Here is a 20,447-nt window from a genome sequence, read left to right as displayed (position 1 = left end):
AATTGTACTTGAGGAGACTGCTTCTCATATCTAAAGAAGGTCTTCAATCTACTCTATCATAAAGGGCTAGCCTCTAGTGAGTGTACTGTAAATTAGGCAGAGAATGATGAGTGGTATACCATATGGCCATGAGTTGAGTAAATTTTCATTGTGCACGGCACATTAAAAGGAGTCTGAGGCACAGCCGTATCCTGAAGTTCACCTTACATAGCTTATATAAACATCCTGGTATCACAGATTCACTCAGTATTTTCATAACATTGGCTACTCGTGCAATCTCATAAGAAGCAAACCAGAGGAGATAACTTGAATAATGTGGAACTTCAAACTGTAGGGGAGATATGGCTGGAAAAACAGGTGACGGAGACAGACATAATATCCTCCCTTATCCCTCTGCTCTCTCCCCACGCTGGCAAGGCCACTCCAGCGTTCCAAGTGCAGAAAACACCTGTTTCCAAAGGGTCAGTTGTGAATCTGAAGGCTGATACCGCACTAAACACTCACAGCCGGAGCCCCAGGGGAAGATGGGAAAAGCAGTTATGCTCCATTAAAACTCCATGCTCTTGATGCCCACTCAGGCCTGTCTTTCTCTCTGAGGACAGACGGCAATCAGAGAAGTTGTCTGCAGGTGCTCCATCAACTCCTTTACTGCCACATGGCCTCTAGCCTGGGTTGGGTAGGCTACCAGTACCTGACTGTTTTTGCAGTCAACAAGTACAGAAAACTGAGGTGTGGACAGGCCTCTGTGGTCTCCAATAGAACATTGTCTATATTATTTTCCCTTATCTCCTTCTGGAATAGAGATGAAAGTCAAAGGTACAGCTGTGCATTACTACTAACATCTGTTTTGCTTTGTAACCTCCTTATCCCATACCCACCACACATACACACAAACCATACCCACCACACATACACACAAACCATACCCACCACACATACACACAAACCATACCCACCACACATACACACAAACCATACCCACCACACATACACACAAACTATACCCTACACACATACACACAAACCATACCCTACACACAAACAAAGACACAAACTAGAGGTCGACCGATTATGATTTTTCAACGCCGATACCGATAATTGGAGGACGAAAAAGCAGATATCGATTAATCAGCCGATTTGAATTTTTATTATATATATATATACACACTGTGCCTTGCGAAAGTATTCGGCCCCCTTGAACTTTGCGACCTTTTGCCACATTTCAGGCTTCAAACATAAAGATATAAAACTGTATTTTTTTGTGAAGAATCAACAACAAGTGGGACACAATCATGAAGTGGAACGACATTTATTGGATATTTCAAACTTTTTTAACAAATCAAAAACTGAAACATTGGGCGTGCAAAATTATTCAGCCCCCTTAAGTTAATACTTTGTAGCGCCACCTTTTGCTGCGATTACAGCTGTAAGTCGCTTGGGGTATGTCTCTATCAGTTTTGCACATCGAGAGACTGACATTTTTTCCCATTCCTCCTTGCAAAACAGCTCGAGCTCAGTGAGGTTGGATGGAGAGCATTTGTGAACAGCAGTTTTCAGTTCTTTCCACAGATTCTCGATTGGATTCAGGTCTGGACTTTGACTTGGCCATTCTAACACCTGGATATGTTTATTTTTGAACCATTCCATTGTGTTGCTTTTACGCCAAACATAACGTTTTGCATTGTTGCCAAAAAGTTCAATTTTGGTTTCATCTGACCAGAGCACCTTCTTCCACATGTTTGGTGTGTCTCCCAGGTGGCTTGTGGCAAACTTTAAACTACACTTTTTATGGATATCTTTAAGAAATGGCTTTCTTCTTGCCACTCTTCCATAAAGGCCAGATTTTTCAATATACGACTGATTGTTGTCCTATGGACAGAGTCTCCCACCTCGGCTGTAGATCTCTGCAGTTCATCCAGAGTGATCATGGGCCTCTTGGCTGCATCTCTGATCAGTCTTCTCCTTGTATGAGCTGAAAGTTTAGAGGGACGGCCAGGTCTTGGTAGATTTGCAGTGGTCTGATACTCCTTCCATTTCAATATTATCGCTTGCACAGTGCTCCTTGGGATGTTTAAAGCTTGGGAAATCTTTTTGTATCCAAATCCGGCTTTAAACTTCTTCACAACAGTATTTCGGACCTGCCTGGTGTGTTCCTTGTTCTTCATGATGCTCTCTGCGCTTTTAACGGACCTCTGAGACTATCACAGTGCAGGTGCATTTATACGGAGACTTGATTACGCACAGGTGGATTGTATTTATCATCATTAGTCATTTAGGTCAACATTGGATCATTCAGAGATCCTCACTGAACTTCTGGAGAGAGTTTGCTGCACTGAAAGTAAAGGGGGCTGAATAATTTTGCACGCCCAATTTTTCAGTTTTTGATTTGTTACATTTTTTTGAAATATCCAATAAATGTCGTTCCACTTCATGATTTTGTCCCACTTGTTGTTGATTCTTCACAAAAAAAGACAGTTTTATATCTTTATGTTTGAAGCCTGAAATGTGGCAAAAGGTCGCAAAGTTCAAGGGGGCCGAATACTTTCGCAAGGCACTGTATATATATAACACACACACACATTTTGTAATAATGACAATTGCAACAATACTGAATGAACACTTATTTTAACTTAATATAATACATATTATGAGCTTTTGGATGGGTGTTCTTAAGGTGATTCCACAGGTTGGTGGTATTTTTTGATTTAGCCGATGCTGACCCCATGCTTACATCTTTATGACAAATAAGACACCTTGCTTTCCCTGGTGCCAATTCCATGTAACAGTCCCACACTGGTGCTCTGCCTTTCTCTGCCATCTGTAAAACACACACACACACACACACACACACACACACACACACACACACACACACACACACACACACAGCTCTGAAGTGACAATGATACTGAAGAGTCTGCTTAGCAGACAAATACTCTCAACTATTTGAATAAAAATAGTTTAAGTTACCTGTGATGAATGTTGAAAACAAAAACTGTAATTTCTATATATGCAGGAAATCCTGACACCTCGCAAAATCTGAAAAGCGTTTCCTTCATTTCATTCATTTATTCCATAGGATATTTTTAGATTCACTTAAAATAAGGTTGTGTTTCTTGTAGGCTTACACCACCTTGCCAATTTTATAACTGTGTAGATATCCAGATATATGTACAGCACTTTGAGATATCATCTGATGTACGAAGGGCTATGTAAATACATTTGATTTGATTTGATCCATAGGACAAGGTAACTGATCAATATTGGCCAAATATAAGCAAAGATCGTTTTTTTTGAAGAGTGGATTTCTGAAAATATTTTGACAAACGTGACCTTATCATAGTGAGATTTACACGGGTATCAAAACGCCGAGGCGGTTTAAGCCTGCACGAAACACAGACCTTATTTGAAGTAGATCAAGACATTCTCTATGGAAGACATTCTCTATGGAAAAAAAATTCATCCGTTCCGTATTTTATCTAACGAGTGGCATCCATGAGTCTAAATATTCCTGTTACATTGTACAACCTTCAATGTTATGTCATAATTACGTAAAATTCTGGCAAATTAGTTTGCAAAGAGCCAGGCGGCCCAAACTGTTGCAGAGACCCAGACTCTGTGTGCAATGCACGCTAGAGAAGTGACACAATTTCACCTGGTTAATATTGCCTGCTAACCTGGATTTCTTTTAGCTAAATATGCAGGTTTAAAAAATATATATATACTTGTGTATTGATTTTAAGAACGGCATTGATGTTTATGGTTAAGTACACATTGGAGCAACGACAGTCGTTGATTGATTGTTTTTTCTAAGATAAGTTTAATGCTAGCTAGCAACTTACCTTGGCTTACTGCATTCGCGTAACAGGCAGGCTCCTCGTGGAGTGCAATGTAATCAGGTCATTAGAGCGTTGGACTAGTCAACTGTAAGGTTGCAAGATTGGATCCCCCGAGCTGACAAGGTAAAAATCTGTCATTCTGCCCCTAAACGAGGCAGAATGTTCCTAGACCGTCATTGAAAATAAGAATGTTCTTAACTTAAGGTATAGGGGGCAGCATTTTCACTTTTGGATAAAAAGTGTGCCCAATTTCAACTTCCAGCTACTCATGCCAAGAATATAAGATATGCATATTATTAGTAGATTCAGATAGAAAACCCTGAAGTTTCTAAAACTGTTTGAATCATGTCTGTGAGTATAACAGAACTTATGTAGCAGGCAAAACCCCGTCTGGCCATCTAGGAACTGCGTAACACTGTTGAGAGTTGCGCAAGACTTGAAAAGTAGCTTGGTTTGTTGTCTTCCTGTATTGAACACAGATAGACCCGTCTTCAATTTGATCGATTATTAACGTTTAAAAATACCTAAAGTTGTATTACAAAAGTAATTTGAAATGTTTTGGCAAAGTTTACAGGCAACTTTTGAAATATTTTGTGGTGACGTTGCGCAATTTGGAAGCTGTTTTTTTTCTGGATCAAACGTGCCAAATAAATGGACATTTTGGATATATATGGACGGAATTAATTGAACAAAAGGACCAATTGTGATGTTTTTTTGACATATTGGAGTGCCAACAAAAGAAGCTTGTCAAAGGTAAGGCATGTTTTATATTTTATTTCTAGGGTTTGTGTAGCGCCTGCAGGGTTGAAATATGCTACTCTTTGTTTACTGTTGTGCTATCATCAGATAATAACTTCTTATGCTTTCGCCGAAAAGCCTTTTTAAAATCTGACATGTTGGCTGGATTCACAATGAGTTTAGCTTTAATTGAGTATCTTACATGTGTGATTTAATTAAAGTTAGATTTTTATGTAATTTGATTTGAATTTGCCGTGCTGCATTTTCCCTGGCTTTTGGCCAAGTGGGACGCAAGCGTCCCCTATACCATAAGAAGTTAACTGACTTGACTAGTTAAATAAAGGTGTAAAAAAAATATGTATTTTTAAAAATCTGCAAAATCGGCGCCCAAAAATACCGATTTCCGATTGTTATGAAAACTTGAAATCGGTTCTAATTAATTGGCGTTCCGATTAATCGGTCGACCTCTAACACAAACCCTTAAAAGCGCATTGCTTAATTTTACCCACCAGGGGGAAAAGTGTGGTTGGTTAGAGCTATTTGCATGAGAGATCCTGTTATACTGAACTGGGCTTCATATGACCCAGATTGGATGGACTGTGTTCCCTGGTCTCTATACACCAAGCCAGTTCACAGTAGATTGACCACTCCGATCAATGGATTTCACCTCAGCTTGAACAGAAAGCATATCATTATATTTGTTTTTAACTGAGGTCAAATATTTGCTATGGTTATGGGGCAGCGTTTATTACATTTTCCTGTGAGGAGAATCTGACCAGTGTGCGCCTCTGTTCCAATAATACTACAGATCCCTGAAATAACTAAAGCAGAGACCTGTAGTTTATTTACTTGGGAAATATTTGTTAATCTTCTCAATTTGAGCTCTAAGGTTCCTGCAAATTGAGTATTTGACGAAGCATAATACAATTGTAGGATCTTAAATTTGATCACTCTTGTTGCTGAGAATTTTCCTGCACTGCAGAGAATGAAGATGAGCTTCGCAATGTACATAGATTCACAAAAAATATTAATAGTATTGGACTTTTAATGTAACCTAGTTTTGCCCAGCTAACTAATGGCCTAACCACCAATCAAGCAACATTATGGACTAAACATTCATCCAGTCCTCTGGGTTTCTCCTGCTAAATAAGTTATGTTATACTCACAGACATGATTCAAACAGTTTATAGAAACTTCAGAATGTTTTCTATCCAAATCTACTAATAATATGCATATCTTATATTCTGGGGATGAGTAGCAGGCAGTTGAATTTGGGCATGCATTTCATCCGGATGTGAAAATACTGCCCCCTGTCACCAAGAAGTTAAGTTACAGTTTTTGTAGAACCGCACATCTTCTCATACATATACGAGAAAAATCACATGATCATTAAGGTTACACTTTTACATGATCTCTATCAGAGATCCATTCCTGTTACTGAAACATGGTATAGTACTTTAAGAGTTTTAAATGAAAATATGATATAGTTAGAAAACTGAAATGGTTGTTATATGGTAGGCCTAGTTTACATGTACATTCAAAAACCTTTCCAATAACAGTAGATGTCTAAATGTGTGCTGTGTTAATTAACTATAACTGGGCTGTGACTTCTGAGAGAGGATGAGGTTATTCTCCGCTCCTCCTTACAGCAGGAAGTGTTACTCTACCTGGTGGCATACAGTTTTCAGACATAGACTCTATATTGAGGAAGTAGGGAGGAGATACGATTCAGTCATTTTTTAAATCCTCAGAAAAAGTTCACAATTATTATTAGAGTAGTAGAGAAGTTGGAATGTTTTATTAAAAGTACCAAAATCCTTACATTAGTTATATTACAACGTGTAAATGTAAACCACGAGAACTTTGCATTGTACACACTGCAAAACACAATAATCATAGATGGCGCCGACAGACATGGCAGCTCTGCTTCTAGCGCCAAAGCAATTTCACAGTATTTTGTTTGGTGTAATTTCTGTCAGAAAAAATCATTAAAAGTACAAGCATTTTGCTACACCCGCAATAACACTTGCTAAATATGTGTATGTGACCAATACATTTTATTTATACAGAAGGTAACGTTTCACAGTTCCAATATTAGTGAATAAAGGTTGACTGCCACCTAGTGGTCAAAAACAAGCTATGCCAAAAGACAGAGGACCCTCTCCATTTTGCTTGTATTCAACATGGTAAAAATTCTTAATGTTATACAGACAAAATAAAAATGACTGATGTACGAATTCACAGTACAGTTAAATAAGATTTTCACTTAAGCATACAGGCTGTGGAAAAATGAGTCAACAACATTAAGTTCCAACTGTCATATTTGCAAGTGTGATACACCCATTGTTATCTTTGGAAGTGTACTTTTTGTCCTTAAGAATCTTGGACATGAGCTTCTCATAGAACCATTGAATATCCTGTGTGTCCTCCAGCCACTGCAGGTACTCCCTCTTCTGGGCAAAGGTCCTAATGCCTTCATGTTTCATCAGTCTGTAATGGGGGACATTCCCCACGACCACCATGATGAGAACATCTCTGAGCTCCTCCAGCATCCTGCTCTGAGCCAGGGTAAAGGCCTCCAGGCACCAGCCGTCCTTGTGGAACTCTTTAGAGACGATACAAACGGTCTTCCTGCTCCCCCATATGGCGTCCCTGATATTGAACAGGTGATCTTCACCTGGGATGAAGTCTCTGACCTCGAAGCAGCAGCGGAGGACGTTTCGCTCCGCGAACTGAGAGTCTAGTCTGTTCAACAGGGCGGTTTCTACCCACTTGTAGTCGTTGTTGCTGAAGCACAACGATCCTGGCGGTCAACTATTTGTAAACTTTGAAGAGGAATCCACGGAGACGAGCAAAAACGATTGATCCGAACTTGATCAGGATGATGAGGGCTGTGCAGCCGATGAAGAGCGAGAGCCTCAGCTCCTGAACCAGCCTCTTATCATCCTCCTCACACGATATGACTGAGCTGTAATTCAACAGGCTGATGCCATGGAGATCTGAAGGAAACTCACAGCTGAATTCATTCACGCCAGGGTCAGGAAATGTCACATTAGTCCCTTTCAGCCACGTCAGAAAGGCCACATTCACAGTGAAATTGATTCTCTTACAGGTTGATCCAGCTGATAGAATGGAAAGCTTCTGGGTCAGGAGAGGCCAGGAAATTGTAAGAGAGGTCAACTGTTTTGAGACTCTGGACAAATGTCTGGTTTGAGGTATATGAGTGAGTTGAAGTGAAGATCCATCTCTTCCATAGAGATGAGGCCTTTAAATATACCATCTGGGAGAGCCTGCAGGGAGTTAAAGCTTAAATCCAGGCTTAAAAGCTTGCGAAGATTTTCAAATACATGCATACACTCTCCCCGTTTCACTCAACTTTGAACATAAATCCAATGACATGGTGCCATTTGTCGTTGATTTCACATTGAATTCACATTAGTTGACAACTCAACCAAATGTAAATCAAAAATAGACATCGAAATGATGTCTGTGCCCAGTGGGATGAGAGCATTGGCATAACTCTTATCATATGAGTAAAAAGGGGTATCCTGACACTTTTTAGGTAAACAGCTGAGTGATCGGGTTCGAGAAATGTAACCATTGATGGAACAAGGACTGACCATCTGAGAGTTTTGAAGCTCTACAGTTTTACTTTACAATTACAGTGTTTGCAAACAATTGAGTTAGACAAGCTGACATGTTGGGTTATGATGGGGTTAGTTAGACATAAGCTCGTGAGGCATGTATTCATTCAATTTTTTCAAGAATCAGAAAATGGATGTAGGCCTACCAATCCCAGATTCCCCCTTTAAATGTACTTCTCTAGAGGCTGCAATTCTGAGACATTTTATAAAGTTGCCATCCAAAGAACTGTGACGTGTTAATTGACTCCAAGATGACAGCAATTGTTCATGTCTGGTGCTTCAATGCGTATTGGTGTCTTTGCATTGTAACCCCTCCAAAACAATAGTCTGGGTACCAGTCTTTTTAGCAAACATTCCACAATTGACACTTGTGTTGGCACAGGAGTAGTAAGGATTGGAACGTTAACTAAAAAGACTGGTAATAGCTGAACTGAGACGGCAACCAGGCTACCATTTTTTCTTCTTCTGATATATCAACTATTGGCCGACAAAATAATGCAATTATTATAGTAGGCCTAAACAGTAGATTAAAGGTAAAAGTTGTGTTACCTGAAGTCATGCGCGCGCTGATAACCCAAATATGCGTCGAGCTGGTGAGTACATTTATGGGAGAGTTTACACCCCTCCCAGATAAATCAAGCACTGAGCGAGTCCGTTTAGCATGGCCCGGTGCCCCGTGTAAGGTGAAGATTTTATTTTACGACTAATGGAACGAATCCCCCTACTGTTTTTCATAAATTCCTCCCCAGAAACGGGGAGGATCTAACTGCAGACATCATCTCTCAGGCCCCCCGCTATACTGCCACCTACTGGTGGGAATAGTTTATAGACATCATCTCTTAGGCCCTTAAGTTTTCAGGCCCCTCTCCAATGCCAGGGGCCTCATTTATAAACGTTGTTTATGCACAAAATCTGCCCCCAAAACATGTGTGGGCCAGTTTCATGCAAAAGTGGGAGTCTATTTCCTATGATGTATTTCATTTTCATCATCATTGCAGAATAAATTCCTCACCTTTACTGACACTGATGGTTTCATATGAGCTAAATAGCCAACAAGTTAGGAAGGCCATTCGTCCCATCTCTCATTTAATTGGACCCACTTCACAGTAGTAAACTGATAAGTTATTTCAAGTGTTTTGCTCCATTTGACCCGGTCCGAAGTGCAGTTAATGGTAGAACAGATGGTTCATCTTTTCCAATGACTTTTGAAGGCTACGTATAAATACTATAATGTCACATTTCTCGAGTAGACAATATTTCCTTTATAAACATAGATAAATATAATACATATAATACATACAGTGCATTCAGAAAGTATTCAGACCCCTTCCCTTAACAACATTTTGTCATGTTACAGCCTTATTCTGTAAAATGGATGATTTATTTTCCCTCATCAATCTACACACAATACCCCATGATGAAAACATCTACACACAATACCCCATGATGAAAACATCTACACACAATACCCCATGATGAAAAAGCGAAAACAGGTTTTTAGAAATGCTTGCAAATGTAAAAAAACAACAGAAATACCTAATTTACATAAGTATTCAGACACTTTGCTATGAGACTCGAAGTTGAGCTGAGGTGCATCCTGTTTCCACTGATCATCCTTGAGATGTTTGTACAACTTGATTGGTGTCCACCTGTGGATTGGAGTCCACCTGTGAATCATGTAATAACCAAAAAAGGGTTAAACAAATCGAAATGTATTATAGCCACCCTTTTCCTTGATGACAGCTTTGCACACTCTTGGCATTCTCTCAACCAGCTTCACCTGGAATGCTTTCCCAACAGTCTTGGAAGGAGTTTCCACATATACTGAGCACTTGTTGACTGCTTTTCCTTCACTCTGCGGTCCAACTCATCCCAAACCATCTCAATTGGGTTGAGGTTGGTGATTGTGGAGGCCAGGTCATCTGATGCAGCACTCCATCACTCTCCTTCTTGGTCAAATAGCCCTTACACAGCACTGGAGGCATGTTGCGTCCTTGTCCTGTTGAAAACAAATGATCGTCCCACTAAGTGCACACCAGATGGGATGGCATATCGCTGCAGAATGTTGTGGTAGCCATGCTGGTTAAGTGTGGGTCTTCCTTTCCTGTGGTGGTCCTCATGAGAGACAATTTCATCATAGCGCTTGATGGTTTTTGCGACTGCACTTGAGGAAGTTCTTGAAAATTTCTGCATTGACTGACCTTCATGTTTTAAAGTCATGTTGGACTGTAATTTTTCTTTGCTTATTTGAGCTGTTCTTGTCATAATATGGATTTGGTCTTTTACCGAATAGGGCTATCTTCTGTATACCCACCCCTACCTTGTCACAACAAAACTGATTGGCTCAAATGCATTAAGGAAAGAAATTCCACAAATTAACTTTTAACAAGGCACACCTGTTCATTCAAAAGCATTCCAGGTAACTACCTCATGAAGCTGGTTGAGAGAATGGCAAGCTGTCATCAAGGCAAAGGGTAGCTACTTTGGAAAATCTCAAATATAAAATATATGTTGATTTGTTTAACACTTTTTTAGTTACTACATGATTCCATATGTGTTATTTCATAGTTTTGATGTCTTCACTGTTATTTTACAATGTAGAAAATAGTAGAAATAAAGAAAAAAAAAACACTGAATGAGTAGGTGTGTCCAAATTTTTGACTGGTACTGTACATTTTAAGCTAAAACATTGCACATTAATTATACTACAATGTTGGCATTGCCTAAATGAAAAACTTGGATAATTTTATTTCCCTTTTGACCCACATTTGAAACGCATTGACAAAATAGGAAACCAGAATATCAAGTGTGAGTTAAACACAAGCATTGAGATCCCCTCAACAAAGCATGCAATCTGTAATACTATGCTAACATTCATTTAGTCATTTTCATTCAACACCGAAAGCTCGTCAGAGTATAGTCATATCATCGACGGGTCCTGGCGTCGGAGAGGGGCCTGAGAGATTATCTCTAAACTTGTCCCACCAGTAGGTGGAAGTATAGAGAGTGGCCTTGGGGAATTGCCACAGGAAGATGTTTTGAGTAGGAAGTGCTGAGTGAAAGGGTTGGAAAAAATCCCCTTCATAATAAAGTATTTGCAGGCTAACAATAAAATACAATTCCTAATGTGATGAGTACACTAAGCATAGGACAATATTCGGCAACAGTAGTCACTGTAGCCTGAAGTAAATAGAAATACATTTGCCAAAATAAATGTTTTACTCCTGTCTATACAGAAATAAATAAGATACTTCCACATACTTCACCAGAGACCATGATTTAGCCACAGAGCAGCATTAGCTTATTTTAAAGCTGTGAATTGGTTCAAATCACAAGCATGTAGATCTATATACCGAGTTGGGAAGCCAGCAATTTGAGTAGCTCTCGTGGCATTAGGCCTAGTTGATTATTGAGATGTGGCTGTTAGTGAAGATAATGTGTCTTGAATATAATTTCAAATGTTGAGACAAGAAGGGGAGAGGTGTGTGACAAAGATATTGGTATGTCTCTCTTCAAAATCCGCTCAGCTCTCCAGAATGAGCAGAGCTGTCTCCCGCCAATTCTTGCTCATTCATTGTTTTATTGTGTTAATTGTTTGCCTTTTGATGGTTTATTTTTAGACATTCCACATTATATATGTCACCAGTTGTAAATGTACCGTTAATTCCTATCATTTGGTTGCATTAATGTCTGTTAATTTCTGTTAATGCATGGATTAATCAGGCCTACAGCCATTTACCATTCTCACAACCTGCTACACTTGTGAGAAACACATTTGGTTTATTTCATACCATCATTTACAAGCTTTGTCAATTTTTTCATTGTATTTTGTTTGGGACCTCCATGTGAGCAATGAGCATGTGTCTGGTTTCTCTGTCCTTTTAATGTTGACGGAGCATGCGTGCCTGGGCACGCATAGATATAAGCTAACTGTCCTTCTGCGCACAAATGTAGGTATGTGCCCATTTGGGGATTTGTCTGATTTCCGAGTGTCTTAACTCGCCACCACAAGCTGAGTGTCTCAGTCATTTTGTCTTCACCTCACACAGTAAGTCAAATAATTGTATTTTTCTAATACTTTGTGAATGATAATAGTTCCTCATAGCATTTGAAAAATCTTTCCAACACTCCCCCCCCCCCCCACCCCCCCAATAATCACCATGCCTCAGTGTGAAAGAGCAAAATGTCATGCTCATAAGATCCCATACAGTGAGTGCCTTAAGAAAGTATTCATACCAATTGACTTTTTATAAATGTTATTGTGTTACAGCCTGAATTCAAAGTGGATTAAATCAATGAAACATCTCACCCATCTACATACACAGACTCTGCTATTTCAGCCACACCCGTTGCTGACAGGTGTATAAAATAAACCACACAGTCATGCAATCTCCATAGACAAACATTGGCCGTAGAATGGCCCGTACCAAAAAGTTCAGTGACTTTCAATGTGGAACCGTCATAGGATGCCACTTTAGGTAGTCTAGTGGTTAGAGCGTTGGGCCATTAACCGAAAGGGTGCTGGATTGAATTGGATTGACAAGGTAAAAATATGTTGTTCTGCCCCTGAGCAAGGCAGTTAACCCACTGTTTCCCGGACAAGAGGATGTTGATTATTGATTCAGAGGGGTTGGGTTAAATGCGGAAGAGGTTTTCCTCTAGGATTTTGCCTGTGCTTAGCTGCATTCCGTTTCTTTTTTTTATCCTGAAATACTCCTCAGTCCTTAACAATTACAAGCATGGCCATAACATATTGCAGCCACCACTATGCTTGAAAATATGGAGAGTGGTACTCAGTAATGTGTTGTATTGTATTTGCTCCAAACCTTGTATTCAGGACAAAAAGTGAATTGCTTTGTCACATTTTTTACAGTATTTCTTTAATGCCTTATTGTTTTGGAATATTTGTATTCTTCTTTTCAATCTGTCAGTTTGGTTAGTATTGTGGAGTAACTGCAATGTTGGCCTCATGGTGAAATCCGTGAGCGGTTTCCTTCCTTTCCGGAGTTAGGAAGGACGCCTGTATCTTTGTAGTGACTGGGTGTATTGATACAACATCCAAAATGTACAGCAAAGATGGGAAAATCATACTATAAACTATATTACAGCATCACAACTGTAAAGCAAAATTACAGTATTAAACTGGCAACTCTGGTGCCAGTATAACGCTGTAAATATGCAGGGAAATACCTACAGTAATATACAATTGTTTTACAGTACTAAGCAGCATTGCAGGTTGTCTTTAGAAGCTCCCTGAAATGTAATATTGTAAGAAAAACAATATGTGAAGAAATATACGTGAACATAACATGAATTTCACATGAAATGCACAATAACCACAAAGAACAACATTTGAAAAGAGCAATATTACAACTCCAGATAGCAGGGGAGAGAAAGAGAGGAACAGAGAGAGATACAGTGATAAGAACATTGACAAATACTGGCCAATAATGTACTTCACCATACACACACCAAAACATCAGAATAGGTCATTCTTGAAAATACAGGATTATGTAAGAAAAAAATTAAATCCCGCCTCCCGGGTGCCACCAGAGACCCTGGGTTCGCGCCCAGGCTCTGTCGTAACCAGCCGCGACCGGGAGGTGCACAATTAATTGGCCTAGCGTCATCCGGGTTAGAGAAGGCTTGGCCGGTAGGGATATCCTTGTCTCATTGCGCACCAGCTACTCCTGTGGCAGGCCGGGCGCAGCGCGCGCTAACCAAGGTTGCCAGGTGCACGGTGTTTCCTCCGACACGTTGGTGCGGCTGGCTTCCGGGGTTGGATGCGTGCTGTGTTAAGAAGCAGTGCGGTTTGGTTGGGTTGTGTAAACGGAGGACGCATGACTTTCAACCTTCGTCTCTCCCGAGCCCGTACGGGAGTTGTAGCGATGAGACAAGATAGTAGCTACTAAAACAATTGGATACCACGAAATTGGGGAGAAAAAGGGGTAAAATCAACACACACACACACACACACAAAAAAGACATCTAAATAGGTCAATGAAAAATAGGAAAACAACAGTTGAACAGGGAGAAATGTTTACAAAAAAACATAACAAGAACTGCTTGCCTGCCTGTCTTTGAGAGAGAAACGAGAGAGAAGGATGGATAGAGAGGAGCAAGCAGGGCTAGACTGGAGCCAGAGAATCACGGTACCGCAAGCCAACACAGGCTCCGGGATGGCGCAAGCCAACACAGGCTCCGGGATGGCGCAAGCCAACACAGGCTCCGGGATCACCTCAATCTTTGAAACCCTGATCCTCCTTAGCTCTGATATGTCAACTAGGACAAACATGGACTAGAATAGAAAGATAGAGATTGCTATTACTATGACTGCTATTATTACTATGACTACTATGACTACTACTACTACTATCACTACTACTATTACTTTTTATTTATTTCACCTTTATTTAACCAGGTAGGCAAGTTGAGAACAAGTTCTCATTTACAATTGCGACCTGGCCAAGATAAAGCAAAGCAGTTCGACACATACAACGACACAGAGTTACACATGGAGTAAAACAAACATACAGTCAATAATACAGTATAAACAAGTCTATATACGATGTGTGCAAATGAGGTGCGATAAGGGTGGTAAATTCAAAAAAAGGCCATGGTGGCAAAGTAAATACAAATAGCAAGTAAAACACTGGAATGGTAGATTTGCAATGGAAGAATGTGCAAAGTAGAAATAAAAATAATGGGGTGCAAAGGAGCAAAATAAATAAATTAATTAAATACAGTAGGGAAAGAGGTAGTTGTTTGGGCTAAATTATAGGTGGGCTATGTACAGGTGCAGTAATATGTGAGCTGCTCTACTGTCACTATTACTATGACTACTACTATTACTATGACTACTACTACTATTACTATTACTATGACTACTACTATTACTATCACTATCACTATGACTACCACTATTACAATGACTACTACTACTATTACTATTACTACTACTATTACAATGAATACTACTATTACTATTACCATGACTACTACTACTACTACTATTACTATTACTATCACTACTACTATTACTATGACTACTACTACTACTACTACTACTACTATTACTATCACTATTACTATGACTACTACTATTACTATCACAATTACTATGACTACTACTATTACTATCACTATTACTATTACTATCACTACTACTATTACTATTATTATGACTACTACTATTACTATCACTATTACTATTACTATTATTATGACTACTACTATTACTATCACTACTACTATTACTATTATTATGACTACTACTATTACTATCACTATTACTATCACTATTACTATTACTACTACTACTATTACTATTACTATCACTATTACTATTACTCACTGGGTAAAAAGGCAGATGACAACAGACAAATAAAGTTTGTGTTCATCAGGTGTGTCTGTTTGTGTACTTATGTGTTGGAATGTTTTACACTTGAACTCCTTCAGGTCTGCGAGAAAGTGTATAACATGTGGGTTAATTGCCAACGGCTTCATCTGAACGACCTTTCTGGTCTTGCGGCTCACTCCTGCTTTCGCTGTGCATTTGGTTCCTTCAGGGTGTGCTCAAGCCAGGAACCTGCACAACCCAACATAGAATATATTAAATCAGTTGAGGCATTGAAAAAATAACAATAAGAAATATCATTGCAATGTAACTAACAAATGCTAAATGTAAGTGTTGGATCAATGAATGTTCAATGCTTACCTCTGTATCAGCCCCAAGGTTGCAGAGGCCATCTCCTGGTATTCTATGTTAAAAACATAGAAGGTGCTGAAGAGCACAAAGGGCAGCAGCAAAGTTGGACTCACTGTCCAAATCACAGACCACTCTCCCCTCGATCGACGCCATTCATTTTGAGGAATATACAGTGCCTTGCGAAAGTATTCGGCCCCCTTGAACTTTGCGACCTTTTGCCACATTTCAGGCTTCAAACATAAAGATATAAAACTGTATTTTTTTGTGAAGAATCAACAACAAGTGGGACACAATCATGAAGTGGAACGACATTTATTGGATATTTCAAACTTTTTTAACAAATCAAAAACTGAAAAATTGGGCGTGCAAAATTATTCAGCCCCCTTAAGTTAATACTTTGTAGCGCCACCTTTTGCTGCGATTACAGCTGTAAGTCGCTTGGGGTATGTCTCTATCAGTTTTGCACATCGAGAGACTGACATTTTTTCCCATTCCTCCTTGCAAAACAGCTCGAGCTCAGTGAGGTTGGATGGAGAGCATTTGTGAACAGCAGTTCTTTCCACAGATTCTCGATTGGATTCAGGTCTGGACTTTGACTTGGCCATTCTAACACCTGGATATGTATATTTTTGAACCATTCCATTGTAGATTTTGCTTTATGTTTTGGATCATTGTCTTGTTGGAAGACAAATCTCCGTCCCAGTCTCAGGTCTTTTGCAGACTCCATCAGGTTTTCTTCCAGAATGGTCCTGTATTTGGCTCCATCCATCTTCCCCATCAATTTTAACCATCTTCCCTGTCCCTGCTGAAAAAAAGCAGGCCCAAACCATGATGCTGCCACCACCATGTTTGACAGTGGGGATGGTGTGTTCAGCTGTGTTGCTTTTACGCCAAACATAACGTTTTGCATTGTTGCCAAAAAGTTCAATTTTGGTTTCATCTGACCAGAGCACCTTCTTCCACATGTTTGGTGTGTCTCCCAGGTGGCTTGTGGCAAACTTTAAACTACACTTTTTATGGATATCTTTAAGAAATGGCTTTCTTCTTGCCACTCTTCCATAAAGGCCAGATTTGTGCAATATACGACTGATTGTTGTCCTATGGACAGAGTCTCCCACCTCGGCTGTAGATCTCTGCAGTTCATCCAGAGTGATCATGGGCCTCTTGGCTGCATCTCTGATCAGTCTTCTCCTTGTATGAGCTGAAAGTTTAGAGGGACGGCCAGGTCTTGGTAGATTTGCAGTGGTCTGATACTCCTTCCATTTCAATATTATCGCTTGCACAGTGCTCCTTGGGATGTTTAAAGCTTGGGAAATCTTTTTGTATCCAAATCTGGCTTTAAACTTCTTCACAACAGTATCTCGGACCTGCCTGGTGTGTTCCTTGTTCTTCATGATGCTCTCTGCGCTTTTAACGGACCTCTGAGACTATCACAGTGCAGGTGCATTTATACGGAGACTTGATTACACACAGGTGGATTGTATTTATCATCATTAGTCATTTAGGTCAACATTGGATCATTCAGAGATCCTCACTGAACTTCTGGAGAGAGTTTGCTGCACTGAAAGTAAAGGGGCTGAATAATTTTGCACGCCCAATTTTTCAGTTTTTGCTTTGTTAAAAAAGTTTGAAATATCCAATAAATGTCGTTCCACTTCATGATTGTGTCCCACTTGTTGTTGATTCTTCACAAAAAAATACAGTTTTATATCTTTATGTTTGAAGCCTGAAATGTGGAAAAAGGTCGCAAAGTTCAAGGGGGCCGAATACTTTCGCAAAGGCACTGTAATAGAGTATTTCCTGAAATACACAAAAGTGTGTGTGTTAGTGTATACCTACTAGATATCTCTAGATAGGTACCACAATACTATATATTTCTGTTCCACCTTAAATTAAATAAATGTATTGCCAAGCATGATCAGCCTTAGTGTGTCTGGCAAAGGAATTTGCGCCTCAACATCAACCCGAGTTGCAATGACCTAAAATCCCAAAACCTACATATAAAAAATATTCAAATGATGTGTAATAGTATAATAAAACCATTAATCATATAAACATTATAAATATAAAAACACTATTCCTTACATCTGCCAAGAGGAACTGAGATTCGTCCTTCTCTTTGCAGTGGGTCATCAACAGAAGAATGGCAGCAGTGTCTGTTAGATCGTCATTGCCTCTGATGTCGATTTCATTCAGCAGGCACTGGATCTCTCTCCTCAGCTTGGTCTTTTGGCTTTTAAAAAAGTTGACAATTCTCTTACCCATGTTCAGATGAGCTTGAGTCAGGCGACTGTCAATCACGATGCCAGTGAGGGTATTGAAGTGGTCGCAGAGCCATAACTTGGTGAAAAGCAAAGGCCACTGTTCCTGGAGGTCACTGACGCTTGGAGGAGGACAAGTGTCCTATCCATTGTTACAGATCCTATCCATTCTTAATTTTCTTTTTAAAAAATTCAATGAAAAACTCTGTTAGGCTATGCGCTGTACTCCATACCAGCACAAGAGGACAAACAAACAATTTACAGAAACATTTGTATATTTTTGTACTTTTTGTAATTTCTGTCCCCTTTATTGCATATGCCTCTCTCCCTCATAGCATAAACCATTTATTTTGAGGGCAAACAAATAGACTATTTACAAAACCTTTTTAACCTTGTGTGTGTGCGTACACACTTAGAAAAAAGGCTTCCGAAAGGGTTCTTTGGCTGTCCGCATAGGAGAACCCTTTTTGGTTCCAACTCTTCTGGGTTCCATGTAGAACCCTTTCCATAGAGGGTTCTACCTGGAACCAAAACGGTTATACATGTATCTGGAATCAAAAAGGGATCTTCAAAGGGTTCTCATATGGGGACAGCCAAATAACCATTTTAGGTTCTAGATAGCACCTTTTTTCATAACAATGATGTAAATATATTTCATTTATCAATCAAGATCACACCTCTTTGGTTGAAGGACTGAAGCAATTCCCGACACTATATTGAGTCAAATGGTCTTTTATGTCCTGCGGGCTGAACATATACAAGGTCTTTAATATTCTCCACTCCAAAATTTGCCCCTACTCTTACAATAAGTGCCATAGGATTGTTAATGACCTCAGAGAGTCAGGACACCTGTTTACCGTCCTATCTGAAACACCCTACACAGGGTAGTGTCCCCAATCACTGCCCTGGGGTATTGGGATATTTTTTAGACCAGAGGAAAGAGTGCCTCCTACTGGCCCTCCAAAACCACTTCCAGCAGCATCTGGTGGCTTGCTTCTGAAGCTAAGCAGGGTTGGTCCTGGTCAGTCCCTGGATGGGAGATCCAGGGACTGACCAGGACCAACCCTGCTTAGCTTCAGAAGCAAGCCAGCAGTGGTATGCAGGGTAATATCCTGCTGGCTACTAATGGACTAATGGACTAAGGATAACAAAAGGATAACAAAAGCAGTGAGAATATTCCACTACACTTTTGCTAAATCACACACACCCCGAAACTGAATATAGCTAATGCTAACCAGATATATTTAGACTTAGAGAAAGGTGTCTAAGGAGTTCGCCATCTCGGAGCTATAGCTAACGTTAGCAAGCACCATTCCCCATCTGAGACACCTCTCATTCCAACTACAGAATCACCCCAAAAGTATACATCCCAAGTCAAAATGCCAGCCCATGCCTGCTGACAAACTAAAGATGCATTCGACATAGCTAAACTCTCGCTCCCTCCCTAGACGAACAGGAATTGTAACTTAAATTTAAAAAAAAAAAAATTAATTCCGATTTGTATTATTGACAAAGTGACAATCATTTTGATGAATAAAACGTTATTATGGAAATGAAACTGTTCCATGAAAATGTGCATATGAAAATCATAACTGGCATGCAGATCGGTAGAAATTGTAAGATATATTTTAAGTTTCCCCAAACTTGAAACTCACAAAATGTAAACTCACATGTCGCCTAGGAATAGACCGTTGAGAACATAGCACACATTTCTTATACTACATAATGACAACGTGTGTGTGTGAGTGTGTGAGTGAGTGAGTGTGTGAGTGAGCGAGTGAGAGAGAGAGAGAGTGTGAGAGAGAGAGAGATAACAAGAGGAGTGTTGTATCTAATATTGTGTATATTAAAACTGAGCACAAAAGGACAGCTATGTGATCCATCGTGGAGAAAAGCGCTCACCTTGTTCCAACACCAGTGGGTGGAAAGCACCACTTGCTGGGCTGCACCCAGCACTTTGTTGCTTACTAGACTAGAGGGCTAGTACGCCTGTGTTTGACATGGGCAGGAGCAGGCCTCCGAGTCGAGGGAGAGAGAATGTCATGTTCCTTATTTGATATTGGTCCCATTCCCTTTTCGCCAAGTTTAGAATTCTAAACTAATAGAAAATAGAAGTTTAAAAAAATTACGAGCACTGCTCTAGATCACTTGATATCCACCACAAGAGGGAGAGAAGAGGGTGCAAGAGAGAGGGGAGACCAACAGAGAGGGAGAGAGAGAGACCCGACTTAACTCAAACTAAACCGTTTATCCTACA

At 39.8% G+C, this 20,447-nt stretch overlaps 1 protein-coding gene and 1 long non-coding RNA gene across 2 annotated transcripts in view; one reads left to right on the top strand and one right to left on the bottom strand.

The window, feature by feature from the left end:
• The first annotated feature begins 4,246 nt into the window (after positions 1 to 4,246).
• Positions 4,247 to 20,447, top strand: part of LOC149981472 (uncharacterized) — a 39,983-nt gene continuing 23,782 nt past the window's right edge. The window contains exon 1 of the long non-coding RNA XR_016497701.1: positions 4,247 to 4,592. This is a non-coding gene — a long non-coding RNA (uncharacterized LOC149981472). The remainder of the gene's footprint in view (positions 4,593 to 20,447) is intronic.
• Positions 6,881 to 18,194, bottom strand: LOC110529215 (toll-like receptor 5). The gene is given in 4 exon segments (XM_090183174.1): positions 6,881 to 7,373; positions 7,375 to 7,770; positions 14,389 to 14,519; positions 18,015 to 18,194. Coding segments are annotated over 4 exon segments (1,200 nt in total).

This window comes from Oncorhynchus mykiss, chromosome 8 (genome assembly GCF_057628025.1).
Source record: "Oncorhynchus mykiss isolate SJ-2025 chromosome 8, ASM5762802v1, whole genome shotgun sequence".
Lineage (NCBI taxonomy): Eukaryota > Metazoa > Chordata > Actinopteri > Salmoniformes > Salmonidae > Oncorhynchus > Oncorhynchus mykiss.
This window is presented reverse-complemented; position numbering and strand designations above follow the sequence as displayed.